The sequence below is a fragment of the Micromonas pusilla genome (assembly GCF_000151265.4).
Source record: "Micromonas pusilla CCMP1545 genomic scaffold MICPUCscaffold_1, whole genome shotgun sequence".
Classification (NCBI taxonomy): Eukaryota; Viridiplantae; Chlorophyta; class Mamiellophyceae; order Mamiellales; family Mamiellaceae; genus Micromonas; species Micromonas pusilla.
The window spans coordinates 2124002-2151945 of record NW_003315882.1 but is presented as its reverse complement, the minus strand read 5'-3'; the positions used below and the strand labels follow the sequence as shown (position 1 = coordinate 2151945).

The window sequence follows — 27944 nt, the reverse complement described above, 5'->3', positions numbered from 1 at the left end:
GAAGAAACGGCTATGATGATACGTTTAGTATGTACATCCCAACGCCACCGCGGCGAGGTCTCATCACAGATCCGTGATGCACCCCTGCGACGCGGTGCCGACGCACTTGATGTACTTGTACAGCGTCCCTCTCGTCGCCTCGAGCGGCTTTCCCGTCCACTTCTTCTTCCGCGCCTCCCACTCCGCGTCGTCGATGTCGAGCGCGTTCATCGTCCGCTTCTCCGCGTCGATCTCGATGATGTCGCCGTCCTCGATCAAGCCGATCGGGCCGCCGGTTTGCGCCTCCGGGCAGACGTGGCCGATGACGAACCCGTGAGAGCCGCCGCTGAAGCGGCCGTCGGTGATGAGCGCGCAGTCTTGCCCGAGGCCGGCGCCCATGATCGCGGACGTCGGGGTCAACATCTCGGGCATCCCGGGTCCGCCTTTCGGGCCTTCGTATCGAATCACGATCACGGAGCCTTTGAACGAGTCCGCGTCCTCGGCGAGCGCGTCGAGCATCTCTTCTTCGGAGTCGTACACCTTCGCGAAGCCTTTGAAGTAGAGGCCTTCTTTGCCGGTGATCTTCGCCACGGAGCCGTCGGGGGCGATGTTACCGTATAACGTCTGGAGGTGGCCCGTTTCTTTGATCGGTTTATCGATCGGCATGATGACTTGCTGGCCTTCGCTGAGGTCCGGGCACGATTCGAGATTCTCCGCGAGCGTCTTCCCCGTGCACGTCATGCAGCTGCCGTCGATGAAGCCTTCTTTCATGAGGTACTGCGATTCGAGGCGCGCGAGAGAGCGGGGAGGAGAGGTCAGCGGGCGATCGATCGATCGATCGGCTCGATTCGGCGTCCGCGAAACCGAAACGACGAGAGCGCGGCGCGAGCGTCAGGACTGTTAATCGGATTTATCGTCACCGCCCGAGGGCTAATGAAGGGGAATCCATAAGTTTCATCACGCGCTCGACGAACCGGGGACGCGTCGAGAAACTGAAAGAAGAGACGGAAAACGAATCGAGGGCGCGCGCCGCACCTTGAGCACGCCGGGGGTGCCGCCGATCTTGTGCACGTCCTCCATGACGTACTTCCCCGACGGTTTCAAATCCGCGATGAACGGCGTCTTATCCGACACCGCCTGGAAATCGTCCAGCGTGAGCTCGATCCCGACCGAGTGCGCCATCGCGATGAGGTGCAACACCGCGTTGGTGGACCCGCCGAGCGCGATGACGACCGTCATGGCATTCTCAAACGCCGCCCTGGTCATGATATCCCGCGGTTTCAGATCGATCTCGAGCATGTGCTTGATCGCCTTGCCCGCCATGAAGCACTCGTCCATCTTCAGCGGATCCTCCGCGGGGATGGACGACGAGTACGGAAGCGACATGCCCAGCGCCTCGATCGCGGACGCCATCGTGTTGGCGGTGTACCTGAGAGGTTTATAGGTATGATAGTCGGGGTCGAACAGGGTCGACGTTCGTTTCGTTTTCTATCGGTCAGTCGCGCGTCTCGCCGGTGAAACACACAGTGCGTCGAAAGGAAAGGAAAGGAAAGGAAAGGAAGTCGTCGCGAAGAGTGGCGAAAGGTCGTGTGTACGCGCGGGAAGCCAGCCGTCGGGGGAGAAGAGAAAAAAGGGGAAAAAAAAACGAGACGCACATGCCGCCGCACGCGCCCGCGCCCGGGCACGAGTTCCGCACGATGTCCGCGCGCTCCTCCTCTTCGATCGCGCCGGTGACGAACTGCCCGTATGATTGGAACGCGGAGACGATGTCCAGCGGCTCGCCGCTCGAGGAGTACCCGGGCTTGATCGTTCCGCCGTAGACCATGAGACCCGGGCGATTGAGACGCCCCATCGCGATGATGCACCCGGGCATGTTCTTGTCGCAGCCCGGGAGGGAGACGTTCGCGTCGTACCACTGCCCGCCCATGACGGTCTCGATGCTGTCCGCGATGATGTCGCGGGATTGCAGAGAGAAGCTCATGCCGGGCGTGCCCATGGAGATGCCGTCTGAGGGTCGTTCCGTACAAAAAAAGGTTCACCGGTCAGTTGAAAGGGGACGCGATCAAGTGTTGAAACCGGGCGATGGGTGAAAAACTTTTGTATAGAACGCACCTGAGACGCCGATGGTGTTGAATCTGAATCCGACCATGTCCTCCGCGGCGACGCCCTCTTTGACGCGCGCCGCGAGGTCCATGAGGTGCTTGTTGCACGGGTTCCCCTCCCACCACACGGACGAGATCCCAACCTGGGGTTTGTTCATGTCCTCGGGTTCCATCCCGGTCGCGTAGAGCATCGCCTGAAGGAGAGCGAGAGAGAGAGAGAGACGGAGCGATCAGTCGGGGGCGGGTGAGGTCGGCTCGGGATCGATCGCGGCGCGAGTTGAAAGGCGTCGAGGGCGGGTATTGAAAGCGAGAGCCGGGCGGAGAGAGACGACGGCAAAAGTCCTTAAGAAACGGCGTTCACCACGCGAACGCGGTCGTATGGGGACCAGTGTATAGAAGTTCGAGGTTTTCGCCGGCGAGGGTTTCGGCGCCATCGACGCGAGCGACGACGACGGCGGCGGCGGCGGCGCGGGACGACCGCGACGCCAGGAACGGGAGGGCGCGCTAACTGTCGACGCGCCTGCGACGCGCCCTGCGACTTCGGCTGCGTGATCTTGCGCGACCACTTGTTCAGGTCGTCCGCGGGACCCTCGGGCATGTTCACCCCGGGCTGATGCGCCGCTCTCGCCGGCATCAGGCGCGCGGCATTTCGCGACGCGATCGCGCGATGGGCGCGGCGCGCGTCGGCGCGCAGCGCGCGGCCGGCGAGGCGCGGCCGAGAGGAGAGCGCGCCAGCGGAAGCCATATTCGGTCGCCGGCGACGAGTGTCGGGTCGGGTGGTTCGCGCGGAGCGTGCGCGCGCGACGTGCGGTGTCAGGCCCCGCCGCATTTCGATCGACGCGTGGTGCGCTTTTTCGAGACGCGAAAAGCTGCGATATTTCATGTCTCAACTCAAGTCACTCGAACGTCTCTACGCGACCGCCGCCGCCGGCCGCTGTCCATCACAAACTCGCGCGCCGCCCGCCTCGCGCGAGCAACGCCTCGGACACCGCCTCCCCGGCCCGCGTCCCGCTCAGCCACGCGCGCTCGACCCCCGCGCCGCCGACGAAGTCACCGCACGCGGCGAACGCTCGCGTCGCGTCGTGCGCGAACCCGGGGCCGCTTCCTCCGCCGCCGCTCGCGATGGGCGTCGAGGGAAACGCGTTCCCCCACCGCTGACTCGCGACGTGAACCGGCGCGGGAACCGAACCGGCACCAATCCCATGGGTCCCGCCCCCGCAGCTTCCACGCAACAGCCGCAAGACCTCGTCCCGCATCGTCGGCGTGATCTGCGCGAGGTACTCCGCGGTCTGAGGGTTATACTTCCCGTCGACGCTCAGCGGCGCTCGCGCCACCATCTCTCTCGCGAACGCCTCGGTGCTCACCGCGGTCCAGCACTCGACGCCGTCGTCCCGGCCGCGCCCCGGCTTGCTCGAGTCCCGCGACAGGAACTGCACGACGTCCGAGTCCTCGACGACGGCGGCGTCGAACGGCGGGCCCGTCAGCGGCGTCGGGAACGCGATCATCAGCGAGAAGAGCGACTGGGGCGGAAGCGCCGACATCTCTCGCCAACACGCCGCCGCGACGGAATCCGAACCGTCGGAATCCGAACCGTCGCCATCGCCATCCTCGCCTTCGAACGTCAGCGCGCACGAGCCCGGGGTGCCGCTCGTCGCGCACATTACGTCCGTGACGACGACCGCGTCGAAGCTCCCGAGGTCGCGCTCGCCCATCTTCGCCGCGGCTTCCTTAGCGTCGACGCGCTTTCGTCCCACGTCCACGCCCATGACGCGCCAGGATCGCGTCTTCGCAGACCGCGTCAGCGACGTGACGCACACGCGCTGCCGCTGCGTCGTCCGCGCGATCGAGCACGCGCTCAGGAGGCCGTCGCTCGCGCCGACCATCGTGGGCGTTCCGACGAAGACGTCCTCCGAGGAGAGCACTCCGAAAAAGTCCGGGGGGCGATCATCGGACGACGTCTTCGTCGGGAGGTCAGCCTTGGCGATGAACGCGCCGTCGCGCGCGCGCAAGACGCCGAACCGCGCGTCCCATCGCGCGATCGCGCCCGCGCGCTCGAGCGTCGCGCATCGCGCGCGGAAGCTCGCGTCCGTCGCCGTCAGAAGCTGGCAGCCGTGGTCGAACGTCAGCGGAGGCGTCGTCTCGCCGGCCGGGCGGCTGCTCGACGCGCGACCGCCGACGCCGCGGCCGCCCATGTCGAAGAGCTCGACGACGCATCGCTCGCTGAGCTTGGCGGCCGCGCTGAGACCGGCGATCCCGGCGCCGATGACCGCGACTCGAGGCGTCACTTGCGCCATGACGTGTGGCGCGCCGACGACGTCGCGTCTCTCGGACGACGTGATGACGCCTGGAATCTATTGACGACACAGCTGGCTGAAAGTCAACGAAAAATGGTCACGTTTAACTTCATTCCGCGCGCGCGCGCGGCGCTCGAGCGCTGGGCCGAAGAGCCAGCTGCATCTTATCATCGATGAGATGCAACTTCTACAACTTGATAAAAAAAGCAAAGCGTTCGCGTCGTCGTCGCGGCTACGGCTCCGTGCTCAGATGATCCGGATCCGTCCACGGAAACACCCGCGGACTCTTCTCGTTCCTCGCCGTCAGCACGTCCACGCCGTCGTCCGTCACGACCATCGTGTGCTCGTACTGCGCGCTCCTGCTCCCGTCCTTCGTCACCGCCGTCCACCCGTCCGGCCACGTCGCATCCTTCCAATCGCCCGCGTTTATCATCGGCTCGATCGTAAACACGTGGCCGGTTTTCATCGCGCCGACGGCTTTGTTCTTCGCGTAGTGCGGCACGTTCGGCGCGCAGTGAAACAACGTCCCGATCCCGTGCCCGCAGTAGCTCTTCACGACGCTCGCGTCCCTCCTGTGCGCGACTCGAGTGACCTCCTCGCCGATGTCGCGATACCGCGCCCCGGGCTTCACGCCCTCGATCGCCCTGAAGAGGCACTTGTACGCCGTCATCAGGAGCTTCTTCGACTTTTCGTCGCAGTTCCCTACGCACACCGTCTCGTTCAAGTCGCCGTGGTAGCCGCGAAGGTACGCCGTGACGTCGACGTTCAACACGTCGCCGTCCTGCAGCGGCCGCGCGTCCGGTATCCCGTGGCAGATGACCTCGTTCACGCTCGTGCAGCACGACTTGGGGAAGTTGTAGTAGTTCAACGGCGACGGGTAGCCTCCGTGCGCGGTGATGTACGCGTGACAAATCTTATCGAGCTCCTCCGTCGTCACGCCGACGCGCGCCGCGCGCACGACCGCGTCCAACGCCCCGCGCGCGACGACGCACGTCTCGCGCAGGACGTTGATCTGCTCCGGGGAGTACTGCACGCAAATCTGCTGGAGCTTTGACTCTTGCTCGGAGATGGGCTCCGCGGTCTCGGCGTAGTCGGGCTGCGGGTCATTCCGCGCGAGGCGACGTCGGGGCGGAGTCGAAAGGCGTCAGAAGCGGAGTCGAAAGGCGTCGAGGGCGGGGATTGTGAGCGAGGGGTGGGCGGAGATAGACGACGGCGAAATTCCTTAAGGAACGGCGTTCACCACGCCAACGGGGTCGTACGGGGACCAGTGTGAACGCGAACGCGCCTTCTTCACCCCCGCGGGGACGTCTCGGAGATGCAACGCGTTTCTCGGCGTCATGATCGGGTGCGGCTTGAGCTCTTTATACGCGAACGGCGGGAGCGCGTCCGCGCGCTTTTGCCCTCGCGCGAGGCACCACATCCACGGCTCGTCCTTCGTGGGGCTCTCCGGCGTGGACTTGGGCGTCATCGCCCACGTGGACGGCGCCGCGGGGTCGATTACGATCGGATCGACGGTTGCGACGACGGATGCGAAGCCGGCGGCGGCGTCCTCGTCGCGCGTCGCGGCGTACGACGCGCCGCGGACGACGTTCGTGCCGCACGACAGCGCGACGGATACGATCACCGCGTACGTCGCGTCCGCGTCGTCCGCGCCGTCCGCGCCGTCGTCGTCGCCGCCGCCGCCGCCGCCGTTCGCGCCGTCGCACAAGCGATGGACGACGCCGTAGTGCTCGTCCGGGAGCCCCACGCCGACCGCGTTCACGACGTCCGCGCGCGTCAGCAGGCGCGACTTGGCGACGAACGGCCTGTACCTCTGCTCCGCGGGGCGCTCTCCGCTCATCCCCAAGACGTTCACGAGTGACTTGACCGCCGCGAGCGGGGCCTCGAAGAAGACCGCGCCGCGGGCGCCGTCGGCGGCGGCGCGGACTTTGGCGACGAGGTGCGTCGGGACGCCGACGTCGGCGAGCGCGGCGAGGAACGCCGCGGCGGCGGACGCGGCGTCGGCGGCTTCTTCCGCCGGGGTCGGCATCTGGGGGAAGCCGGCGGGGGGCGCGATGCGCGACGGCGGCGTGCGCGTCGGCGTGTGCGCGAGCGGCCGCGAACGATCGCGTCTCGAAACTCGACGCGATCGGAGCATCAGTAGGAGTGCTCTCGGCGCCGACGAAAACAAACACCCGGTCGCTCGCACTGTTTCGCGCGCGCGCCCGCGGACGCCGCGACGCCGCCGAGCGCGCGCGCGCTCGCGCGACGATGCTCGCCACGGCCGCGGCCGCGCCGGCGGCGGCGCCGTCGTCACCGCGGGGGGCGCGACGCTCGCGGAGAAGCGCGAGCGCATCATCGCGATGTACCATTAGGGTGCCCACGGCGACGAGCGGCGGAGAACGCGTCGCCGAGTCCCCCTCCTCCTCCTCCTCCTCCTCCTCCTCCTCGTCGGAGGTCTTCGTGTGCGCGATCCCCCTCGTCGGCATGGAGCCCCTCGCGGACGCGCTCGAGGACGCGTACCCGGCGCGCCTCGAGCACACGATGCTCCTCGTGCGCCATCGCGGCGAGACGGCGTGCGTCGCGTACGACTTTCTCCCGATCGAACCGACCAGCCCGGCGACCGCGGCGACCTTGCTGTCCGGCGGCGCCGTCAGAGGCGACCGGCGCGTTCGCGCGCTCTCGCGCGTGCCGTCGCGGAGGTGCTGGCGCGTGGGCGACACGACTCCGGGGCTCGGCGGCGGCGGCGCGGCGGGCGTGGACGCGGTCGCGAGGGCGTTTCAGTCGACGTACGACGCGTCGTTGCGGCTGCGCGAGAACGGCTGCCGCGAGCACACCGCCGCGATGGCGCTCGCGATGACGGGGATAACGCTCGATTTAGACGCGTTACTCATAGAAGGGGATGCGAATAGGTCCGACGACGACGCGTAGCGAGGTACTATTAGTTAGACTACGGTAGACTATAGGCAGCATGCGAAGGCGCAGGGAACGGACTCTGCCTCGCGTCGTCTTCACGCCGGTTGCGGCGCTTTCCCGACGGCGGTCAACGCGACGCCGAAACATCTCACGGAGGGCGCGTCGCCGACGCCGTCGCCGCTGCCCACTTTCGTGAGCCCCCCCCTGAACGCGTCCCACCCCTTCGGCGCCGTCGTCGCGCCACCCGCGTCGCCCGGAAGCGCCCTGGTCGCGTGCGAGTCCGCGAGCATCAGCGTGCAGCGCTCGGAGACCATCGCCGCCGAAATCGCGTCGCCGCCGCCAGCCGGCGACGGCAACACCACCGCCGCGCCGACGCGCATCGCGGCGAGGACGCCGAACCCGAACCCCATCGCGTGCGACAGCGGCACGGCGACGCACACGCGGTCGTCGCGCGTCATGGAGAGCGCGTCGGCGGCGGCGACGCCGTGCGCGAGAAGCGCCGCCTCGCGCGTCGGCTTCCCCGGCGCGTTGAAGAAAAAAGATGAGCTCGTCGTCCGCCCATCGTCGCCGTCGCCTCCGGATCCTCCTCCTCCTCCTCCTCCTCCCTCGCGCTCGCGCACCGGAGGCATCGGCGCGTCCCATCCCCTGAACGCGTCGATCATGATGTCCCAGTGCACGATCGGGTCCGACACCGCGCCGCCGCGGATCGCGATCGGCTCGTGCGCGCCCGGCATCGCCCCCGCGGCGGCCGCGTCGAGATGATGAACCAGCGTGCCGCGGCATCGGACGTCGCGCGCCAGCGCGTCCATCGTCTTCGCCGTCTCCACGTCGATCCCGCGCGCGCTCGCGCCGAGCATCGCGACGAGGAGCTCGTTGCAGTTGTCGAGCCTGACCCCAAGCTTCGCGCCGGGGACGTACCCCATCTCGTCCAGCCCGCGCGCGAAGGCGAGCGCGCGATCGTTGAGCTCGCCGTAGCTCCACCGCGTCGACGTCGAGGGCTCGATCAGCGCGATCGCGTCCGTCGCGTCCGCGGCGCGCGAGGCGAGGAGGTCCGCGGCGCGCGCGGGGGCGGCGGCGGCGGCCGCGGAGGAGGAGGAGGAGGAGGAGGACAGGCCCCGGCGCGCGAGCGCGAGCGCGGCGGCGCGGAGGAGCGTCATGGGAGAGTGACGAGTGACGAGCTGATGGCTGAAGCGCTTCGACTCGTGATGAAGATGGTAGTCAGGTAGACGCACGGGTGGATGGCGAGGACGCGGACGCCGCTCCGTCGGTCTTCTCCCGTTCAAGCGCCCGTCACCGCAACGCGTCGATCGCCACCTCCTTCGCCCTGCGCGCCACCTCGTCCGCGTCCATCAGCTTCACGTCCGGAAGCGGTATCACCGGCGCGATATCGTCGTCCATCGCGCGATACTCCCCGCACCTCGGCGTGTCCCTCTCCCACACCCCGTCGTACCTGGCGCGCTTCTCTTCGTAATAATGCGTCCCCGGACCGTGCTTCTGGTCGTCCTCCCACTGCCCCTCGTACGCGTCGCCGTTCGCCCACGACATCACGCCGCGCCCCGTGCGCTTCCCGTGGACCCACTCGCCGTCGTAGACGTCCGCGCCGAGGCCGTCGAAACGCCCCCCGTACGTCTGTTTCCCCTTCCCGTGTCGCTTCCCCTCGAACCACTCGCCCTCGTATCGCTCGCCCTTCGCGTTGAAAAAGACTCCGAATCCGTGCTTCTTGTTCTCCACCCACGTGCCGTTGTACTCGACGCGGTAGCGGCCCTCGTCGAGCCGCCAGTACGTCCCGAACCCGGTCCGTCGGTCGTCCGCCCACTCGCCCTCGTAGACGTCGCCGTTGGCGAAGGTGTAGGATCCTTTTCCGTGCTTTCGGTTTTTCGCCCACTGCCCTTTGTACTTGGCGCCTCCGGGGAAGAAGACCGTCGCGCGCTCGCCGTGCTTGTCCGCGGGGTCGAGCGTTTCGGGCGCGCCGTAGATGTGGCCGTTCGCGTACGTCACGCCGCCGGACGTCGACGCGTCGTCCTCGACGCCCATCTATCTATCTTCTCCGCGGAAGATTGAACGAACGAACGAATGAATGAATTCCGAGGGGATCGATCGCGGACGCCTCCAAATTCGGCACGACGACAGGACGAACCGCGCGCGGGATCCGACGCGTCGACGACCCGCGGCGAGCGCGCGCCGGGGCTCGCGTCCGCGTCGGGCGAACGACGCGCGGGCGACTCGGTCTCGCCTCGAACCCGGGGTTCGAACGCGTCCGGCGAGCGTGCTAACGCGCGCGACGATGATGTGTGGCGTCGTCGGCCGCTCGCGCGACTCTCACGTTTTCGGCAGTTCACGATGACACACGCAAGCTGTCAGTCGCTCGACGCGCTTTATCCGAGGTTCCGCGCGAGGGCTTCCGCGCCGCGGCTCGTCACTCCGGGACCGCGCGCTCGCGCTTCCTCGCGCGTCCACGCCCGGCATGGCGGCCTCGATCTCGACGGCGTCCTCCGCCGTCGCGGCGGCGCGATGCGCGTCCGGCGCGCGACGTCCGTCGCGCTCGAACCCCGGGCCCGTCGCGAGCACGAGCGCGATCGCGAGGAGGAGGAGAATAATAAAAAGCGAATACCCCGACGCCGACGCCGCCGCCGCCGCGCGCGCCTCGTCTCGTCGCCGCCGCCCGCCTCCGCGCGTCATTCGCGTTCTTCCTCGCGCGACCGTCGGTCCCGCGGTCACGACGCGCGAAGAGAACGGCAGCGTGGACGAGGACGAGGACGAGGACGAGGACACGGCGTGGAACATGGACAACGCCGTGTGCATGGACGCGGAAGACCTCGAGCGGCTCACGCGCGTCTCGTCCGACTCGTTCGCGTACTCCTACGGGCAGAGCGCGCGGAAGCTCCCGAAGCGCATCGTCCTCGTGCGACACGGCGAGAGCTACGGGAACGTGGACGAGAGCGAGTACACGCGAACGCCGGACTCGCAGATTCGGCTGACGACGAACGGGCACGCGCAGGCGACGGAGACGGGGAAGCAGCTTCGGAAGCTCTTCGACGAAGACTTCGTAGTCGACGACGACGACGGAGTCTCCGCCGCCGACTCCGCCAAGAGTCTTCATCCGTACAGAGTGTTCTTCTACATCTCGCCGTACAGGAGGTCGAAGGAGACCGCGCTCGGGATCGCGCGCGCGTTCGACGACGACGCCATCAGCGGCGTCCGCGAGGAGCCGCAGCTCCGCGAGCAAGATTTCGGGAACTTTCAGGACGCGTCGAGGAAGAAGCTCGAGAAGCGCGAACGGCAGTACTTTGGCCGTTTTTTCTACCGGTTCCCCGACGGCGAGAGCGGCGCGGACGTGTTCGATAGGATAACGATATTCGAAGATCACATGGTTCGGGACATCGACGCGGGACGGTTCGACGAGAACACGAACATGGTGCTGTGCACGCACGGGTTGACGTTGCGGCTGTTTCTCATGCGTTGGTTCCACTGGACCGTCGCGGAGTACGAACGCATCGCGAACCCGGCGAACTCGACGCCGATCATCCTCGAGAGGATCGACGACCCGACGGTGAACAAGGGGACGTTTCACACGAAGGAGCTGTACCGACTGTCAGCGGAGAGCATGAAAGGGTTGAGAGGGATCTCCGACGTCATGGCGAGGTGCGTTCTATACACTGGTCCCCATACAACCCCGTTCGCGTGGTGAACGCCGTTCCTTAAGGACTTTGCCCGGCGCGTCTCTCCGCCCACCTCTCGCTTTCGATCCCCGCCCGCGTTGCCTTTCAACTCCAACTGACGCCTTTCAACTCCACCCCGCCATCGCTTTGTATGGAACGACCCTCAGGATGGTGACGCCGGAGAAGAATTGGGAACGCGCGCTGAGTCTGAGCGAGGAGGAGGTGAAGTGGGGCGGCGGCGCGGACGTCGCGCACGACGACGACGGCGTGAACAAGGACGGGTGCGCCGTGAACGCGGTGAATAATTGTTAGGAGAAGGAGAAGAGCGCGCTTATCATAACGTGTCGTCGTTACTCGTATCGCTTCTTCATTAAGGGTAAGGGTACGCGTACGGTATTATTACAGCGGCTGCGGCGAAAACAAAGACAACGAATCACGCGTGCACGACGTCGCTCCAGTACCCGTGCAGCCCGGGGGGTAGATGATCTTCCAGCGTGACCGTCGCGACCGGACCATCTTCTATCTTCTTCGCGTCGAACACGTGCAGATCCGATTTGTCCCTCCCCGCGTCGTTTACGACCACGAGCACGTATCCGTCGTCCTCGTCGACGCCCGTGGGCTTGCGCGCGAAAATCGGCTCTTGCATGAAACACCGCTCGCCGAAGTACCACACGCTCTCTTCCGCTTTGGCGCCCACCTCGGGAGCGGTGTTAAACTTCACGAGGCACTGGTTCGGGCCCCACATGACGTCGTCCTTCACCGCCGCGCCCGCGGCGTAGACGTAGTTGTACTTCTTCCCCGTGTACGCGTGATTCACCTGCGAACGTCGAGGTGGAGTTGAAAGGCGTCGGTTGAAGTTGAAAGGCGTCAAGGTGTGTCGGGATTGAAAGCGAGGCGTGGGCGGAGAGAGACGCCGGCAAAAGTCCTTAAGGATCGGCGTTCACCACGCCGACGCGGTCGTATGGGAACCAGTGTAAGATAGAACGCGCCTGCGGAAACTCCATCACGCGGTTGCTCAGACTCGCCTGCGACGACGTCTCCATCCGGACGTCCACCTCGAAGCGCGTGTACTCGACCCGGGACCCGCCGTTGTAAAACGCCGGCGTGACGGAGTCCAGGTTCATGGAGAAGTCCATGAACGACCACGGCGCGGAGTCGAAGACGACCTTCGAGGCGTCGCCGTCGCTCGGCTCGAACGCGTTGACGTGGTGAAAGAAGAATTGGTTGTCCACCGGGATGGCTTTTTGGCCAATCTTCCGCGCCGCCTCCGTTCTCGGAAGCATGTGAAGCGTCGCGCTCTTCCCGTCCTGGAACGCGATCACCTCCGCGAGCGCGCACTTTGCGAACATGTACTCCGTGAGCAGCTTCTTCGGGTCCAGCGCGGTGGGGTTCTGAAGCAGCATGTACCAGTTTTCGGTCACGAGGCAATCGTGGAACATCCCGAACGTCGCGTCGGGGACCCCAAACGTCTCTCGCTTCGCCTGCTTCCCGCTCGCGTCCCACTCGTAGAACGCGCACTTGTTCGGCTGCATGAACTCAGCCTGCGATTCGATCGAGAACGCGATCAGTCGCTTCTTCGACTCGTCGTCCGCGTCCGTCACGCGGTAGTGCGCCGCCATCTGCGGCACCTCGAGCGCCGCGCCGAGCACGGCGTCCACCTCCGTCGCCGTCGTCCGCAGCGTCGTCGGGTCCATCTTGTGCGGTTTCCCTCCCTCCCACAGCGCGTACAGCTCCCCGGCCCAGTCCACGACGCCGGTGTTCGCGACGTTCTTCACGTCGAAGTCGAACGGGTTGTAGAACGCGTCGCCCTTCGGGTTGCCGATCGCGAACGCGCCCTTGTAGAGCATCTTTCGCGCGGCTTGCTCGTCCACGAAGCCCTTCGTGCCCACGAAGTTGTGCTTGAACGTCAGCGGCTTCCCGTCCTCGAACGCGATGGAATACACCAGCCCGTCGCCGTCGAAGAACTGGTTGAGCTTCTTCCCGAAGATCTCGAGAAGCCCCGGCCCGTTGCGGAAGAGCGTGCCGTTCAGGTCCGTCGGGATCTCGCCGACGACGTTCGCGACGTCGATCGATCGCGGCGCGGAGCCGTCCGTCGTGCTCAGCGACGTGTTGCGGTAGATGGAGCGCCAGTCGTCGATCGTCTGCGCGGACGGCCCCCACGTGCCGGACGGCGGCGGCGATGGCCCCGCCGGGAGCGGGTCGCGCGGGAGCCCCCACTTCGGGACGACGGACGACGCGCGCGACGTCGACGACGCTTTCTCTTCTTTCTTCGCGGCTGGCGGTTCGATGGCCGCGCGCGCGACGCCGCGGGAGGCGGCGGCGGCGGCGGCGCGGCGCGGCGCGCGCGCGCGAAGGCGCGCCGCGCCGGGCGCGGCGAAGCGCGACGGCGGCGACGTGGCGGAAGCTCGCATCGTTCCGGGCGGTGCGCGAGACGGCGCGCGGCGAGGAGTGCCGAGCGGCGTCGACGTCATGAGGCTCGACCGTTCTCGCGAGGACGCACGAGAGCCACGGATTTCGCGCGCCAAGTGGCGTCGTTCGTCTCCGCGCGCGCGCGCCTCCGACGCACTCCCATGCGCGCGGCTCTCTCCGCCGCCGCGTCGTCGTCGTCGTCGACGACGACGACGTCGACGACGCGCGCCGCCTCGCGCGCGCGAGCGATGGCGTCGTCCGCGCCCGCCGCGCCCTCGTCGACCCCCCCCGCGCGTCGCCGCGCCCCCGTCCCGACCGTGACGCTCAACTCGACTCACGAGATGCCGCTGGTCGGCCTCGGGACGTGGCAAGCCCCGGTCGGGGTCGTCGGCGCCGCGGTCGCGGACGCGATATCGCGGCGCGGATACGCGCACGTGGACTGCGCGGCGGCGTACGCGAACGAGGAAGAGGTGGGCGACGCGCTCCGCGACGCGATGGCGTCGGGCGCCATCGCGCGCGAGAGCCTGTTCGTCACGTCGAAGCTGTGGAACGACCGCCGGCGTCCGCGCGACGTCCGCGCGGGGCTGGAGCAGACGCTGCGCGACCTGAAGCTCGACTACCTCGACCTGTACTTGATCCACTGGCCCGTGGTGTGGCGCCGAGGGACGCTGATGCAGCGCGACGGCGACGCGTCGATCGCGGAGTGCTGGCGCGCGCTCGAGGCGCTCGTGGACGAGGGGAAGATTCGCTCAATCGGCGTCTCGAATTTCGACGAGGCGCAGCTCGAGGAGCTGATGCGAACGGCGCGGATCGCGCCCGCGGTGAACCAGATCGAGCGGCACCCAAAACTCCCGCAGGACGCGCTCGTTCGGTATTGCCAAGAGCGCGGGATCGTCGTGACCGCGTACTCGCCGCTCGCGCGCGGCGGCGCGCTGTTCGCGGATCCCGTCGTGTCGGACATCGCGGAAAAACATTCCGTCGCGCCGGCGCAGGTTTTGCTGCGGTGGAGCGTCCAGAGGGGCGTCGTCGTCGTCCCGAAGAGCGTCACGCCGAGCCGGATCGAGGCGAACGCGGATCTGTGGGGGTTCGAGTTGGACGCGAGCGACGTGGAGGCGCTGTCGACGTTGGAGGATGGTGAGAGCGTCGTCGCGAGTCCGTGGGGGACGAAGCAAAAGAAAAACGTCGTCTTGCGACCGTTGCTCACCGCGATCATGTGGCCGGTGTCCAAGATCGTGCGCGTGGACGTGCAGCGGATGGGCCGGAGCGGGTTCTGGCGGTGGGCGTGGAGCGAAGGCGAATGAGTACTTAGTCACCGTGGGAGCGCGCCCGTAGCCTCGAGTTTTTTTTTCATTATTTGAATTTCTTTGGAGTGACTTCTTGGAGCGTTCGAACACTTCCCACCGCGCCGCCCCCGCCGCGCCTCCGTTCGACCATGGAGCACTTCACGGAGGACCTCGCGTGTCTCGTGTTCACGCAAGTCACGAACGTCCGCGACCGCCGCGCGCTCGCGGCCGTGAACGCGACGTTCAGGCGCGCGTCGCGTCGCGTCGAGTCGCTGCCGGTCGCGCTCGACCACAACGTCCCCGTGACAGGAACGGGCAACGGACCCGTGCTCAGAGGCGACTTCGAAGACTTGATCGCGCACGTCTTCGACCACGACGGCGCGTTCGACCTCCCCAGAGAGCGCGTCATGGAGCTTGTGCGCTTGACCGTCGCGGACACGGCGACGTTGCCCCTCATTATCTACGAAGGTACGACACCGCGCACGGACAAAGACAACTTCGATAACTTTTGTATCCACGCCGCGAAGGCCGGACGCCTCGACGTTTTGAGGTGGGCGCGAGAGAACTCAGACTGGGGCGAGTGGGATTCGATCGTCTGGCAATCTGCCGCCATAAAGGGACACCTTGACATCTTGCAGTGGGGGGAGGAAATATGGCCCAGTTCGTGTAGTTGCCCATGTGCGGCTGCCGCGTGCGGCGGTCAAATCGAAACGTTGAAGTGGTTGCTTCAAGACCGAACGTGTCCTTGTGAAGACCCTGAGTGGAGATGCGCATCAGCCGCCCGTAACGGCCAACTCGAAGCCCTGAGGTGGCTTCGCGAAGTACACGGCGACCCGTGGGACGAGAACGTTTTTATTCAAACCCTCGAGAACCAGCCCGAGCACGGGTACGGCGACAACGCGAAGAAGAACATTTCGGACGTGCTTCAATACGCGTTCGATAATCAGTGCCCTGGCTGGACTAGGTATGGGGGTCGGTGGGCCTTCGAGCCATTAAGATTCATTAAGAATATAGAGTAGGATCGCACTATGCTGGCACTAATCACATCCAGAGAGTGACCTTTCAGTCTGCATCGCGAACACAGAAGAGGAATCTACGAAGAAGAGCGAGCGAGGAGTTGTACCGACGATCGATCTACTACCAAACGTCCCTACGATTCGGCGGCTCGCGGCTCGGTTCCCTCGACCGCGCCCGACGCCCCTCGCCTCGCCGCGACGATCGCTCTCCGAACCTCCTCGACGTCGGCGTCGCCGTCGCCGTCGCCGTCGCCGCCTTCGACCCACCGACGCAGCATCCCCTCCGCGTCGTCCCGCCGCCCCGCGTCGCTCAACTCCCGCGCCGCGCGCAACACCGTCTGCTTATCCGGCTCCGTCCTGACCCGCGCTATGAGCGCCACCTCCGCGGCGGCGACCGACCCGAGCGCGTCGCGCGGCCGCAGCATCGCGCGCACCGCCGCGGAGGGCCGCCCGGACGCGAGGTGCGCCTTCGCGGCGGCCTCCATCCCGCCGCGGTTCTCCTCCGCGACGGCGAGCTCCCTCAGCGCCTCCTTCAACGCGGGATCCGTCGGAAGCAAACGCGCGGCGGCCAACGCGGCGGCGTCGCGCGGGAGCCCGCCGCGTCGTAACGACCCGAGCGCGCCGTGGACGTCGTGCAGCGACAGCGCGAGGACGCACGCGCGCTGGTGCTCGCCGCGTCGCTCCAGGCGCTCGATCTGTTTCGCGACGCACGTGGCGTAAAACGCGTGGCCGCCGCCGACGAGCGAGGCGAGGAAATCGGAGGGGATCGGGCCGTCGTGACGCGAGAAGACGACGTCCGCCGCGGCGTGGAAGTCGCCGCGGAGGATCGCCGCGTACGCCGCGCGTTCCGCGGGTTTGAACGCGCCGACGGAGGCGGCGGTTCGGGAGGAAAACGCGTCGTCGTCGTCCGCGTCGCCGCCGCCGCCGCCGCCGCCGCGCGTCTGCGCGTCCGCGTCGAGCGCGGCGCGTTCCTCCGCGAGCAACGTTCGCATCGCGTTCTCCTGTCCGGTGAACAGACCCAAACCGCGCGGGCCGTAGCCGCATTCCGTCGATTCCGCGTCGTCGATCGATCCCACGCCTCCTCCCCCGTGTATCCTCCGCGCGAGCGCGACGACCGCCGCTCGGCTCTGCGCGACGCCCTCCGCGGTGGCTTCGAACGACGTCGGTTTCAGTAACCCGCGACCGGCGGACGCGCCCTTGCGCTTCTTCTTCGTCGCCGCGCCGCCGCCGCCGCCGCCGTCGGGCGCGGGCGCGGGCGCGGATTTCTCCTCATCGCGCTCGTCGTCGTCCTCCTTCTCCGCCGTCCGCTCGCCGTCGCCGGCGTCCGCCGCGGCGACGCGCTTCTCGTCGCCCTCCGCGGTCTCCGCCGCGCTCGACGCGCCGCCGCCCGTCGCCGCCGAGGGCGCCGCCCGCGGATCCCTCGGATCGAACGCGCGCGCGGTCTGATCGTCGCCCCCGGTCACGAGCATCGCGGCGTCGCCATCGACGCGCGCCCACTTGACGCACAACGCCTTCCCGGGGACGTGCCCTCGCGACACCGCGGCGAGGACGGGCGCGCCGGAGAGGTCGTAGACGCGAACGACGCCGTCCGCGCCCGCCACGGCGGCGGCCACGCCGCCGCCGCCGCCGCGGCCGCGCGGCGCCCAGTCTAAATCCAAGAGCGCCTGGCGGCACGGCGGCGCGGACCTGACGACCTCGCCGGTGTCGCCGTCGTAGACGAGGAACGCGCCGTCCGCGCCGACGGAGCCGAGCCACGCGCGCGTCGTCTCGTCGCCGGCGTCTCCTCTCTTCGCGTTCGCGCGCGGCGCGGCGCCACCGCCACCGCGCGCGCGCCATCTCACGCGCGTCACCCGTCGCGCGTGTTCGAAAGCGCACCACTCGCGCGTGAACGACATTCCGCCGCCGGCGGCGTCGTCGACTGTTTTTTTCATCGCGTGCGCGGTCACGCACCCGTCGCTCCATCCGATCGCGACCTTGGTCGTGAACGCGTCCGCGTCTTCGCCCGCGTCGCCCGCGTCGTGGCCGTCTTCGTCGTCGTCGTCTACCTTCGGGGTTCGAATTCGAACGCGGAGCCAATCGAACGCGGCGATTTCCGCGCCGCCGCCCGCCTCCGAAGGCGGGCGATCGAACATCTCGCTCACGTCCACGAAATCACCGCCACCACCTCCTCCTCCGCCGCCGCTGCCGCCGCCGCCGCGTCGGCGGTCTTCCGGCACCGCGAGCGACGTCCATCGCCACACGCACCCGTTCCCTAACGACACCAAGACGACGTCCCCGCGCGGAGACGTTATCCACCGAACGTCCGACACAGCGCCGGCGTGGCAGTCTCTCTGTATCGCGTACCGCCCGCTCATCGCGTCGACGAGGACGATCCGGCCGTCCTCTAACCCGACCGCGGCGATCGAATTCGCGCTCGCTCTCGACCCCGACGCGTCGTCGAATCCGAATCCGTCGTCGTCGTCGATCGGACGAAACCGAACGCACGTCGCTTTCGTTCGCGGGAGCCCGCGAAATAAGACGGCGCCGCCGTCGCCGACGACGCCGCGTCCGCGGGACGCGTGGTCCTCCACGTCTAAACACCGCACGGTGCCGTCCCCGCACGCGATCGCGACCTGCGACGCGCGCTCGGGGTTCACGTCCATGTCGTACGCGAACCCGCCGAGCCCGCACGCGCTCCACGCCCTGGTCGCCGCGTCGACGCTCCAAGACGATATCGACTTATCCAGCGACGTCGTCGTCGCGATCGCGCCGCCGCCGCCGCCGGCGGACTCTCGCACGGCGAGGCTGAACACCGTGCGCGCGTGCGCGGACTCCGGCGGACCGAACGTCTCCGGCGGCGCGACGCACAGCCGTCCCTCGTCCGCGTCGAGATCGATTCGCCAACGCAAGACGTCACCGCCGTGCGACGACGTGAGCAACCAGCGCTCGTCGCTCTTTTTCTCGTTCGCGTTCGCGTTCGCGCGCGCCGCCGCCGCCTCCGAGGAGGAAGAAGACGGCGCGTCGATCGTCGCGCGCCCCGCCCACGCGACGCACAGCCACAGCCTCCCGCGCTGCGCCTCGGACAAGTGCGAGGGGCACTTGGGCAGCGGCAGCGTCCCGCGCAGGGACGCGCGCGCGCGTTTCGTGTCCCACGACCACAGCGTCACCGCGCGCTCGCCGCGTCCGCCGACGGCGAGCACAGCTGTGTCTTTACTCTTCTCGTCCCCGCGTCCTCCGGAAGCTCTCGGCGGCGCCCACGCGAGGGATTGGACCTCCGCGGCTCTCGCCGGGAGCTTCCGGACGCTCCCGTCGTCGACGTCCGCGACCGCGAGCGCGCCGCTCTGGTGCCCGATCGCGAGCGCGCCGCCGGAGTCGGCGGCGGCGTCCGCGTCGGCGTCCGCGTCAGCGGCGGCGGCGGTGTCGGCGTCGGCGTCGGCGAATTTGAACGCGAGGGCCAACACCGGCGACGCGTCCAACGGCGTCAACGCGCGCCACGGGCGATCGCCGCCGCCGCCGTACCCGCCGCACTCGCGAAACCGCCAGATGAACACCTTACCGGCGCGGTCGCCGGACGCGGCGATGGACGCGCTCGCGCGCGACGTCGCGACGGCCGAAACCTCCGCCGCGTGATGCCCGCGCATCGTCCGCACGCATCGTCGCGTCTCGACGTCCCACACGCGCACGTGCTTGTCCGCGCCGCCGGTGACGAGGAGGTGGCGCGCGCCCGGGAGCGTCGCGAACGCGAGCGCGGTGACGCGGTTGGCGTGGCCGACGAGCGCGCCGACGACGCGCGAGGGATGCGGGCTAAAAGGCGATGAAGGACGACGTCCTCGGTCGGCGGGGGGTCGATCGTCGTCGTCGTCGAGGAAGACGCCGCGCTCGACGGCGGCCGACGCGTCGTCGTCCGCGGACGATGACGAAGGCGGCTTGAGGAGGATCACCGCGTTCTTCGCGGCGTACGCGTACACGTCGCCGTCCTCGCCGCCCCAAGACGCGAGCGCGGAGCCGTACCAGTTCGGCGCGGGCGGGAGCGCTATCGCGTCCGCCATGACGCTCTCGATCGGACGACGACGACGACGACGACGACGGCGGGGGAGATCCGACGGAGGACGCCCGGTGCCTACTACCCCGGGATCCTCCTCTCCCTCTCCGCGACCTCACGTCGGACGCGTCGTCGACGCGCGGCCGCGCGCGTTTCCTATCCTTCACGCGCGCGGTCCCGCGCGCGCGCGCATGACGACGACGTCCTCGCGGCGACAGACGTGGGTCCGTGCGCTGGCGCTTATGCCCGTCCGATCGTCAACTTTCGCGCTCATCGGTTGCGGTTTCGTCCTCCAACAGACTCTCCCGCTGAACGCTCGTCTCCATTCGCGGCGGCGCGGCGGGGGAGCGCGATGCTCACCTTCTGCCCCTCGTGCGCGAACATGCTCCTCGTGACCACGAACGCCGCCGGGGCCGACGCCTCCCCGTGCCTCAAGCTCATCTGCCAGACGTGCCCGTACGCCTACGACGTCACGAAGACGCTGCGCGACGACGTGCCGGTGACGCGGAAAGAGGTGGACGACGTCCTCGGCGGCGACGACGCGTGGAAAAACGTCGACAAGACCGCGGCGACGTGCCCGAAGTGCGACCACGGGCAGGCGTACTTTATGCAGATACAGATACGAAGCGCAGACGAGCCGATGAGCACGTTCTTCAAGTGCGTGAAGTGCGGGAACCAGTGGAGGGAGGGATGAGGACGCGACGGACGGCGCGCGGATTCGTTCGTTCTTCGCGTCGTTATTATTCCGCGGATTCGATCGATCGAGTCGATCTCGAGGGACGTCGCGCGGGGGCGACGCGAGGGAGAGCCGCGCGAATCGAGGACGGACGAGACGCGCAGCGCGACGTAGACATCTTAGGTAGTAGACGTGAACGCATAGTCAGAACGTTCACCCGTCGCGCGAGCGGGCATCGCATCGTTCCCAGTGCACTATCGTTCCCACAGCAGCGCCGACTCCGCTCGCTCAAGCCGAGTCACTGACCGGAGCGCTTTATCTCCGCTCGCGTCGACGCATTCCACGCGCGCGCCCGGCACGCTCACAAGGCGACACGGGAACTATGGCGGAGCCGCAAGATGATTTCGACGAAGACGAGGCGCGTCTCCCCGCCGTCGCGTCGTCCGCGCGGTCGCCGCCGTCGCCGCGTCTCCCGGCGTCCTCCTCCTCCTCCTCCGATCCCCATCCTCCTCCCTCCCTCTCGAACCTAACGAAAAAAAACCCTAATCCCCGCCCTCCCGATTCGCGTCGCGCCGCGCAGGAGTACGAGGAGGTCTCCGAGGACGAGGAGGAGTACGAGGACGAGGACGGCGACGATGAGCCGGCCGCGGTGATGACCCCGGCCGCCGCCGCCGCGGCCGCGGCGGCGCCGCCCGCGGCCGCGACCGCCGCGGCCGCGACGCCCCCGACGGGCCCGAAAGAGTGGACCGGCCTGGCGTCCATGCCCCAGGCGACGCAGAAATCCCTCGTGGACGTCCTAAACTCCCTCCGCGAGAAGAACCAGAACGAGATGACCGTCGTCTTCGTCGGCAAGCAGGGCATGGGGAAGAGCAGCACGCTGAACAGCGTCCTGAACGAGCGCGTCGCCGTCAGCGCGCCGTTCCAGCCCGAGTCGCTGCGGCCGCTGCTCGCCGGTCGCGCCGCCGCGGGTTTCACGCTCAACCTCCTCGACACCCCGGGCCTTCTCGAGGGCGACGCGGTCTCCGCGCGCGGCGTCGCGAGCGTGAAGCTCGCGATGAAGGACCGCGAGGTGCACGCGATCGTGTACATGGACCGTCTGGACGAGTGGCGCGTGACCAACGGCGACCGCGCGGCGTTTCGCGCGCTCGCCGACGCGTTCGGCGCCGAGATGTGGGAGAGGACCGTGATCGGGTTATCGCACGGACAGCTGTCGCCGCCGAACGGGATGCCGTACGACGACTTCGTCGCGAAGCGCGCGGCCGCGCTTCGCGCCGCCATCCGCGACGAGCTTCGATCGCCCGGGTTGGCGCTGCCGCATTGCGTCGTCGAAAACGGCTCGCGGTGCGCCACCAACGGCGGCGGCGAAAAGGTTCTCCCGGACGCCGACCGAACCGTGTGGCTCACGAAGTTCGTCTCCACGCTCGTCGACGTCGCGAAGAGCCACGAGAAACCGATGGCGTACGACCCGGAGAAGGTGTACAGCTCAGCCGCGGATCCGAACAAGAAGAGGCGGTGGCTGGTGCCGATCTTGCTCGCGTTGCAGACGGCGGTGTTGAGGCCGCTCGTCGTGGGGACGATCCGACGCGACGTGAAGGGCGGCAAGGCGGGGAGGGTGTGAGGGCGCGACGATTCGATTGTAATACGTGAACGAAAACTACTACTACTACTACCGAGACGACTGGGCACCGCGCGCAAAATCTGTTGTTAGGTCAGATCTGAAGAGGACTGGCAGAATCTGAGATCTGACGCTCATAGTTCAGACGCCCCGAGGGGCCCGAATGCACGACGCGATGGAGGACGGGAACGGGGCCTCCCTCGACGATGGGAACGGGAACGGGGACGGGGTGGACGAGTGGAAGGACACGCGATGGGCGTCCACGAGCATGTTGGAGCGCGACGTCGCGGACGCGGTCGAGTCGCGGGAGCCCGATCGGTTCGCGTCCGCGGTGCGGCGGCTCGAGGACGCGCTCGCGGCCGCGCGCGAGGACGGCGACTTCAGCGTCGTCCACGCGCAGTACAGCCCCACGATGACGTTCCTCGCCGGACGCTCGAAGCTCCGGCGCGACGACGTCGCGGCGCTCGCGTCGCTCGCGTTCGAGATTTCGCACGCCGTCGTCGGCGACGTCAGCGCGCAGGTGCGATGGCTCGGCGCCGCGACGCGCGTCATCGAGCGCCACGGCGCCAAGCTGAGATTATCCGTGGACTGGCGGCCGCTCAAGGACCTCGTGCGGACGTACCTGGACGGCAACGCGACGGGATACAACGGCGCGGTGCCGCTCGCGGTGCATCAGTCCGTCGCGACGCGATGCGCGCACAAAGCGCGACGCTTCTTCTCGTCCGACGCGCCGAGAGAGATCTGGGAGTACTGCCGCCCGCTCCTTCGCTCGCTCGATTCCAGCGACTGCTTCGAGGGCGTCGCGCTGTTCCACCTCCTGATGCCGTGCATGCGCGTCGCGGAGGAGGACGCGAAGCACCCGTGGCGGGAGTGGTGCGAGGAGTGGATGGAGATGGCGGGATGGCAGCCGTCGTCGCGGTTCTGGCTCGCCGCGTTTCACGCCGTCTTCGCGCAGCTGGCGAAGCACGACGTCCACGACCGCATCGACTGGGCGAAACATCTCGCGCGGCTGTCCACGACGACGCTGTGGTTTACCGAGATTCCCGTGGGCGGCGGCGAGGGGGGCTGCCCGTTCGGTCGCCGCACGCCGTCGCGGACCGCGTACGTGTTCAATCGGACCGTCAACGACGCGGACGCGAGGATGAAGTACGCGATGAAGGCGCTGTGTCACCGCCTGGGCCGCGTTCCGACCGGGACCGGGACCGGGACCGGGACCGGGACCGGGGGGGATGCCGAGGGGGGTGCCGTTGCTGACCCGGCGATGGACGTCGTCGACGCGATCGTGGATCTCGTCGAGAACTACGCGCACCCGTCGAACAACGGCCGGTACACGTCCGTCATCGCGTTGTTCTTGAAGGACGGCGTGAAGTATTTCCGCAAACGCGTGGCGTCGAAAAAACTCAAAGCGTTTCCGCTGTCGGACGCGATAAAGACGCGGTTCGCGGTCGCGATGACTCGAATCATCGACAAAGGGATGTACAGTAAGAACAGCACGATGCGGTACGTGTCGTCGTCCGCGGCGGGGACGTTGGCGTACCTCGCGCCGAGCGTCGTGTTGCCGCTGGTGACGTCTCGGTTCGGCGAGGCGATTTCGCATCACACGGCGACGCATCAGCTCGCCGCGGCGCTGAGCGCGCTGACGTCGTGCGTCCGGCCGATGCTCCTCGTCGCGTCGAGCGAGGGTGATGACGGCCAAGACGCGAGCGTTATCATCGACGGCGGCGTTTCCGCGACGGAATATCTCGCGGTGACGCTCAACGAGACGCTGCCGGGGATCGACGCGAACGACCCTTCGAAGACGCTCGGGACGATTAAACTCTACGCGTCCGTGGTGAGTAACCTCGGCGTGTTAACGGACTTCGAACCGCCGTTTTCATTCGAGTGGTCCTCCTGGATCGACGCGCTGTTCGATCGCTTCTTCGTGTTCTTCGAAAACGTCGACTCCGGCGGCGCGTCGAACGCGAGCGGGTCGGACAAACACCGCGGCGGCGCCGGCGGCGACGGCGGCGCGTCCTATCTCATGGGCTCGTCGTCGATGTACTCGCCCTTAATGCGGCTTCTCTTCGCGCGGATGCACACCTCCACGCGCGCGAGGGCGGTCGAAAAGATCGCGCGGTTCGTGTTGGGGAGCACGCACGCGGGGCTCACCGCGGAGGTTGGGCAGATGGTCATGGCCGCGACGACGGAAGCGCCCGAGGAGGCGTCCCCGAAACTGGTGCGGCCAATCTTGCGCGCGCTCGCCGAGGAACTCTCCGTCGCGCGGCGCGCGGCGACGTCCGACGGCGACGCGCGCCCGGAGTCCATCATCTCGCCGACGCGAGAGGCGAAGCTCCGGTGGTTGAACGGCCTCCTCGGCGCGGGTCTGCACTACGGCGGCGAGAGGACGGCGGTCATCGCGGACGAGATCGCGGCGGCGGCGCGCGACATGTTCGCAACATCCGTGCTCGCGAAATCGCTCCCGCTCGCGGAGATGGGCGCGCACCTCACGTCGTTACTGTGCGGCGCGATGACGCGGACGTACGTCAACGACCTCTTCGCGGCGGAGGCGGAGGGAGGAGACGAGGCGAGGGGCGCATTTCCGAGCGCGTGGGTCGTGAGCAAGGTGAGAGAGGGCGAGGACGACGCGTCCATGCCGAGGCCGTTTTTGTGGCGAAAACCGTCGGAGAGAGAGCTCGAGATCGCCCGGGCGTTGTGCGCCGAGTTTCTCGAGACGCCGTGCCGCGCGCTCCTGGACGCGCACGGCGGCGACGGCGACGGCGACGGCGACGGCGACCCCGCTCGCGCGATGAGCAAAGAGGAAACGCGCGCCGCGCTCGCGGCGATCGGCGGCGTCGCGAGCGGCTTTCGCACGCGCATGCGAGACTTCGCGCCGACGCCGTCGCCCGACGAGGCCTCCGCCGGCCGCGACGGTGGGTTCACCGTCGTCGGCGTCCAGGACGTCCACGCGCCGTTCGTGGGCGTCGAGACGCGCGACCTCGCCGGCCGCGCGGTCGCCGCGGTCTTGAACCGCGTCTCCGCGGACGACGTGGACACGCTCGGGATGGCGTTGTCCGTCGCGGAGGACGTCCTGTCGCCGTTCCACCGAGACTACCACGGCGTCAAGGCGGCGCTTCGCACGTGGCACTCGGACGCGACCGCGCTGACGGCTCCGCAGACGCGCCCGGACGGGGATAAGACGCGACCGCGGTGGCTCGTCGGCGAGCACATGTTCTTGCGGTTCCTCTGGCGGTCGTCCCAGGCGGCGTACCACGCGGGCGGGCCCGGGTCTTCGCCGCCGACGGCGGCCGGGTACGTCCGACTGATGGACGCCGCGAGAAGGACGGCGCGGACAAGGCGCAGGCGGCGGTGAACGAGCTGTTTTTGTCCATCGCGATCCGGTTCTCGCGGTCGACGCTGCGAGGGAACGTCACGAGCGGGCCCGGCGCGGACGACGACTTCGAGTTGCATCCGGATTTGGCCGCGGCGAGGGAGGTGCGTTCTTTACAAACGTTTTTCACCCATCGCTCGGTTTCAACATTTGATCGTGTCTCCTTTCAACTGACCGACGAACCTTTTTTTGTATGGAACGACCCTCACAGAGCGTCTACGACTTGATGTCGCCCGCGGAGAAGGACCCGGCGGCGGCGGCGGCGGCGAAAGACGACGCCGCCGACGCTGACGCCGACGGCGCCGACGACGCCTCCCCCGGCGCGGTTCTCCACTGGACGTACAGCATCATGGCGAACGCGCTCCTATTATTCCTCGTGCACCCGAAGATCGACGCGCGCGAGATGGCGCGGCTGGCCAAATACGCCATGTCGTGCCTGCTCGGTCCGTCGAAGACGCTGCGGCTGCCCGCGGCTTGCGCGCTGCTGATGATCTCGCGTTACGACGCGTTCCACGACGCCGGGTCGACCGTCGTCCGCGACGTCCTCGCGAAGACCCCGCGCGCGGTGGAGATCGTGTTGAAGAACATCGCGCTGTGTCATCACGTGGAGGGTTTAGGCGGCGGCGACCACGGCGGCCACGGCGGCGGTCTTCCCGCGACTTCCCGCGCGGACGCGCTGACGCAAGCGGCGGAGAATTTGTACGGCGCGGGCGGCGACATGTCGGGGGCGCCGTGGCCGAAGTGCAGGGGCGCGGAGATCGCGACGCACGGGTGCTTCGTGACCGCGTGCGCGCGCGCGTTCCGGCTGTTCTTCAGCGTCGCGCCGGAGATTTTGATCGGCGGCGCGGTCGAGCGCGCGATCAAGGAGGCGATCGCGACGCACGGCGACCGAGGCGCGAGATGCGCCGCCGCGGAGGCGCTCGCGGGGATCCTCGCGTCGACCGACCCTTCACCGGAGACCATACGCTGGGCGAGCGCCACGTTACACAAGAGCGCGATGGAGGCGCCCGCGGACGACACCGAGGAGTGGTTGCGCGCGGTGAGATACGTCGTCCGAGGTGGGAACGAACTCGGGGGGGAGGAGGAGGACGGCGACTACGTGACCGCGGCGTCTCAGGCGACGCTGGATCTGATCGCCGCGCCGCTCGACGCGCGAACCGCCACGGTCGCGTGGCAATCGCGACGGTTCGAGCTCGCATCGCAAGCCATCGCAGAGCTCGCCTCGCCGCTGACGGGCGTGTCGTTCCAGGGCGGGTTCCTGCGGGAGATGCTCGCGCCCGGCGAGGCGTCGCCGCTCGCGAGCGACGCGCGGCCGACGCGCGAAGAAGCCGCGAAGGTCGCCGCACATCTGATCGCGTCGCACGCGGGGCCGCACGTCGCGGACGACGAGAGCGTCGGCAGAGCGGAGCTCAGAGCGCTGGCGCACGAGCTCCTGGACGAGTTCGTGGCGCGCGCGCCGAGGGCGGTGAGGGAGGCGCTCGCGGCGAACCCGGCGGAGACGGCGGCGGCGATTGAACGCGCCAACGCCGCCGTTAACGCCGGCGTCCCCATGGATCTCGACGCGCCCCCTCCCGCGGCGGCGACGCCCACGACCGCGGACGCGAGAGCGCCCCCCGGTCGCGGGCAGTCCTGGCTCGAGGGCGTCTTCCTGACGGTGATACAGCTCGCGAAGGGCGGCGACGCCGGGTCCGTCGCCGTCGCGTCTCGGCTGGCGTCGTTGCTTCCGTCGGCGTTGCGCGCGCAAGAGGCTCCGGATCGCGACTTCGCGCTCGTCGCGAAGCGCGCGCTGACGCATCTGAAGTACGTCGTGTTCCCCGGCGAAGCGATCGCGGGCGTCGTGCGAGGGATTCACGAGGGGTTGAGCGACGCGCAGTGGCACGCGCGCGCCGCCGCGTTGAAGTTCACGCAAGCCTTCGCCTTTCGTCACGCCTTCGCGTTGTCAGGTGCGTTCTATACACTGGTTCCCATACGACCGCGCTGGCGTGGTGAACGCCGATCCTTAAGGACTTTGCCCGGCTCTTCTGTCCGCCCAGCCCTCGATTTCAATACCCGCCCTCGGCGCCTTTCAACCCCAACTGACGCCTTTCAACTCCACCCCGACATTCGCTCGTATGGAACGGCCCTCAGACGCGGACCGCGACGGTCTGCGCGACGCGGTGTTTCTTGCGCTGACGGACGCGCAGATCGAAGTCCGGCTGCTCGCGGGGGAGTCGCTCATCGGGTTCATGCGCGGCGTGTGCGTCGTGAACGGCGCGGAGAGGGCGCTTCGCGCGCGGTGTTTGAAAGCGGGCGCGGACGCGGGCGGCGGCGGCGGCGGGCGGCGACGGCGAGAGACGCCGGCGGCGACGGAAGACGACGGAACGTCGATCGACGTCTCGACGCGGAGGCACGGCGCGGTGCTCGCGCTCTCCGCGTGCGTGCTCTCCGCGCCGTACGACGTCCCGTCGTGGCTCCCCGGGACGCTCGAGACGCTCGCGTCTTGGTCGTCGGATCCGTCGCGGCACGTCAAGGACACGGTGCGTCGAACGTTTTCCGAGTTCAAGAAGACGCACCAAGACACGTGGGCGGACACGAAGGCGGCGTTCACGGCGGAGCAGTGGGACAACGTGTCGATCGGGATGAGCTCGC

General features: G+C 68.1%; 14 protein-coding genes across 14 annotated transcripts; 7 read left to right on the top strand and 7 right to left on the bottom strand.

The window, feature by feature from the left end:
- Positions 1 to 63: 63 nt before the first annotated feature.
- On the bottom strand, positions 64 to 2679 carry MICPUCDRAFT_12265 (uncharacterized protein; the record flags this gene model as incomplete). The annotated part of the gene is made up of 5 exons (XM_003055251.1): positions 64 to 756; positions 1015 to 1408; positions 1635 to 1986; positions 2092 to 2275; positions 2575 to 2679. 5 exons carry the CDS (start codon positions 2677 to 2679, stop codon positions 64 to 66), a joined length of 1728 nt encoding a protein of 575 aa, XP_003055297.1.
- Positions 2680 to 2956: 277 nt separating this feature from the next.
- On the bottom strand, positions 2957 to 4375 carry MICPUCDRAFT_50900 (uncharacterized protein; the record flags this gene model as incomplete). Its single annotated transcript, XM_003055250.1, has 1 exon — positions 2957 to 4375. One exon carries the CDS (start codon positions 4373 to 4375, stop codon positions 3023 to 3025), a length of 1353 nt encoding a protein of 450 aa, XP_003055296.1. The 3' UTR covers positions 2957 to 3022.
- Positions 4376 to 4607: 232 nt separating this feature from the next.
- On the bottom strand, positions 4608 to 5843 carry MICPUCDRAFT_31215 (uncharacterized protein; the record flags this gene model as incomplete). Its single annotated transcript, XM_003055249.1, has 2 exons — positions 4608 to 5471; positions 5682 to 5843. The coding sequence occupies 2 exons, from the start codon at positions 5841 to 5843 to the stop codon at positions 4608 to 4610; spliced, it is 1026 nt and encodes a 341-aa protein (XP_003055295.1).
- Positions 5844 to 6841: 998 nt separating this feature from the next.
- Positions 6842 to 7285, top strand: MICPUCDRAFT_50898 (uncharacterized protein; the record flags this gene model as incomplete). The annotated part of the gene is made up of 1 exon (XM_003055767.1): positions 6842 to 7285. The coding sequence occupies one exon, from the start codon at positions 6842 to 6844 to the stop codon at positions 7283 to 7285; it is 444 nt and encodes a 147-aa protein (XP_003055813.1).
- Positions 7286 to 7365: 80 nt separating this feature from the next.
- On the bottom strand, positions 7366 to 8427 carry MICPUCDRAFT_50897 (uncharacterized protein; the record flags this gene model as incomplete). Its single annotated transcript, XM_003055248.1, has 1 exon — positions 7366 to 8427. The coding sequence occupies one exon, from the start codon at positions 8425 to 8427 to the stop codon at positions 7366 to 7368; it is 1062 nt and encodes a 353-aa protein (XP_003055294.1).
- A 40-nt stretch (positions 8428 to 8467) lies between these two features.
- On the bottom strand, positions 8468 to 9526 carry MICPUCDRAFT_49414 (uncharacterized protein). The gene has a single exon (XM_003055247.1). The coding sequence runs from the start codon at positions 9302 to 9304 to the stop codon at positions 8561 to 8563; it is 744 nt and encodes a 247-aa protein (XP_003055293.1). The 5' UTR covers positions 9305 to 9526; the 3' UTR covers positions 8468 to 8560.
- Positions 9527 to 10070: 544 nt separating this feature from the next.
- On the top strand, positions 10071 to 10958 carry MICPUCDRAFT_13410 (uncharacterized protein; the record flags this gene model as incomplete). Its single annotated transcript, XM_003055766.1, has 2 exons — positions 10071 to 10316; positions 10362 to 10958. The coding sequence occupies 2 exons, from the start codon at positions 10071 to 10073 to the stop codon at positions 10956 to 10958; spliced, it is 843 nt and encodes a 280-aa protein (XP_003055812.1).
- A 404-nt stretch (positions 10959 to 11362) lies between these two features.
- Positions 11363 to 13340, bottom strand: MICPUCDRAFT_13068 (uncharacterized protein; the record flags this gene model as incomplete). Its single annotated transcript, XM_003055246.1, has 2 exons — positions 11363 to 11719; positions 11883 to 13340. The coding sequence occupies 2 exons, from the start codon at positions 13338 to 13340 to the stop codon at positions 11363 to 11365; spliced, it is 1815 nt and encodes a 604-aa protein (XP_003055292.1).
- Positions 13341 to 13679: 339 nt separating this feature from the next.
- On the top strand, positions 13680 to 14639 carry MICPUCDRAFT_38282 (uncharacterized protein; the record flags this gene model as incomplete). The annotated part of the gene is made up of 1 exon (XM_003055765.1): positions 13680 to 14639. The coding sequence occupies one exon, from the start codon at positions 13680 to 13682 to the stop codon at positions 14637 to 14639; it is 960 nt and encodes a 319-aa protein (XP_003055811.1).
- A 131-nt stretch (positions 14640 to 14770) lies between these two features.
- Positions 14771 to 15640, top strand: MICPUCDRAFT_50892 (uncharacterized protein; the record flags this gene model as incomplete). The annotated part of the gene is made up of 1 exon (XM_003055764.1): positions 14771 to 15640. The coding sequence occupies one exon, from the start codon at positions 14771 to 14773 to the stop codon at positions 15638 to 15640; it is 870 nt and encodes a 289-aa protein (XP_003055810.1).
- A 131-nt stretch (positions 15641 to 15771) lies between these two features.
- On the bottom strand, positions 15772 to 19665 carry MICPUCDRAFT_38281 (uncharacterized protein; the record flags this gene model as incomplete). Its single annotated transcript, XM_003055245.1, has 1 exon — positions 15772 to 19665. The coding sequence occupies one exon, from the start codon at positions 19663 to 19665 to the stop codon at positions 15772 to 15774; it is 3894 nt and encodes a 1297-aa protein (XP_003055291.1).
- Positions 19666 to 20010: 345 nt separating this feature from the next.
- MICPUCDRAFT_43884 (uncharacterized protein) lies at positions 20011 to 20352 on the top strand (the record flags this gene model as incomplete). The annotated part of the gene is made up of 1 exon (XM_003055763.1): positions 20011 to 20352. One exon carries the CDS (start codon positions 20011 to 20013, stop codon positions 20350 to 20352), a length of 342 nt encoding a protein of 113 aa, XP_003055809.1.
- Positions 20353 to 20986: 634 nt separating this feature from the next.
- On the top strand, positions 20987 to 21952 carry TOC34-1 (chloroplast envelope protein translocase family; the record flags this gene model as incomplete). The annotated part of the gene is made up of 1 exon (XM_003055762.1): positions 20987 to 21952. The coding sequence occupies one exon, from the start codon at positions 20987 to 20989 to the stop codon at positions 21950 to 21952; it is 966 nt and encodes a 321-aa protein (XP_003055808.1).
- Positions 21953 to 23606: 1654 nt separating this feature from the next.
- Positions 23607 to 25298, top strand: MICPUCDRAFT_61884 (uncharacterized protein; the record flags this gene model as incomplete). The annotated part of the gene is made up of 1 exon (XM_003055761.1): positions 23607 to 25298. The coding sequence occupies one exon, from the start codon at positions 23607 to 23609 to the stop codon at positions 25296 to 25298; it is 1692 nt and encodes a 563-aa protein (XP_003055807.1).
- Between the last annotated feature and the right edge of the window lie 2646 nt (positions 25299 to 27944).

Excerpts from the sequence above, each read along its gene's own strand:
- MICPUCDRAFT_49414 (XM_003055247.1), bottom strand. The coding sequence starts at position 9,304 with ATGGGCGTCGAGGACGACGCGTCGACGTCCGGCGGCGTGACGTACGCG.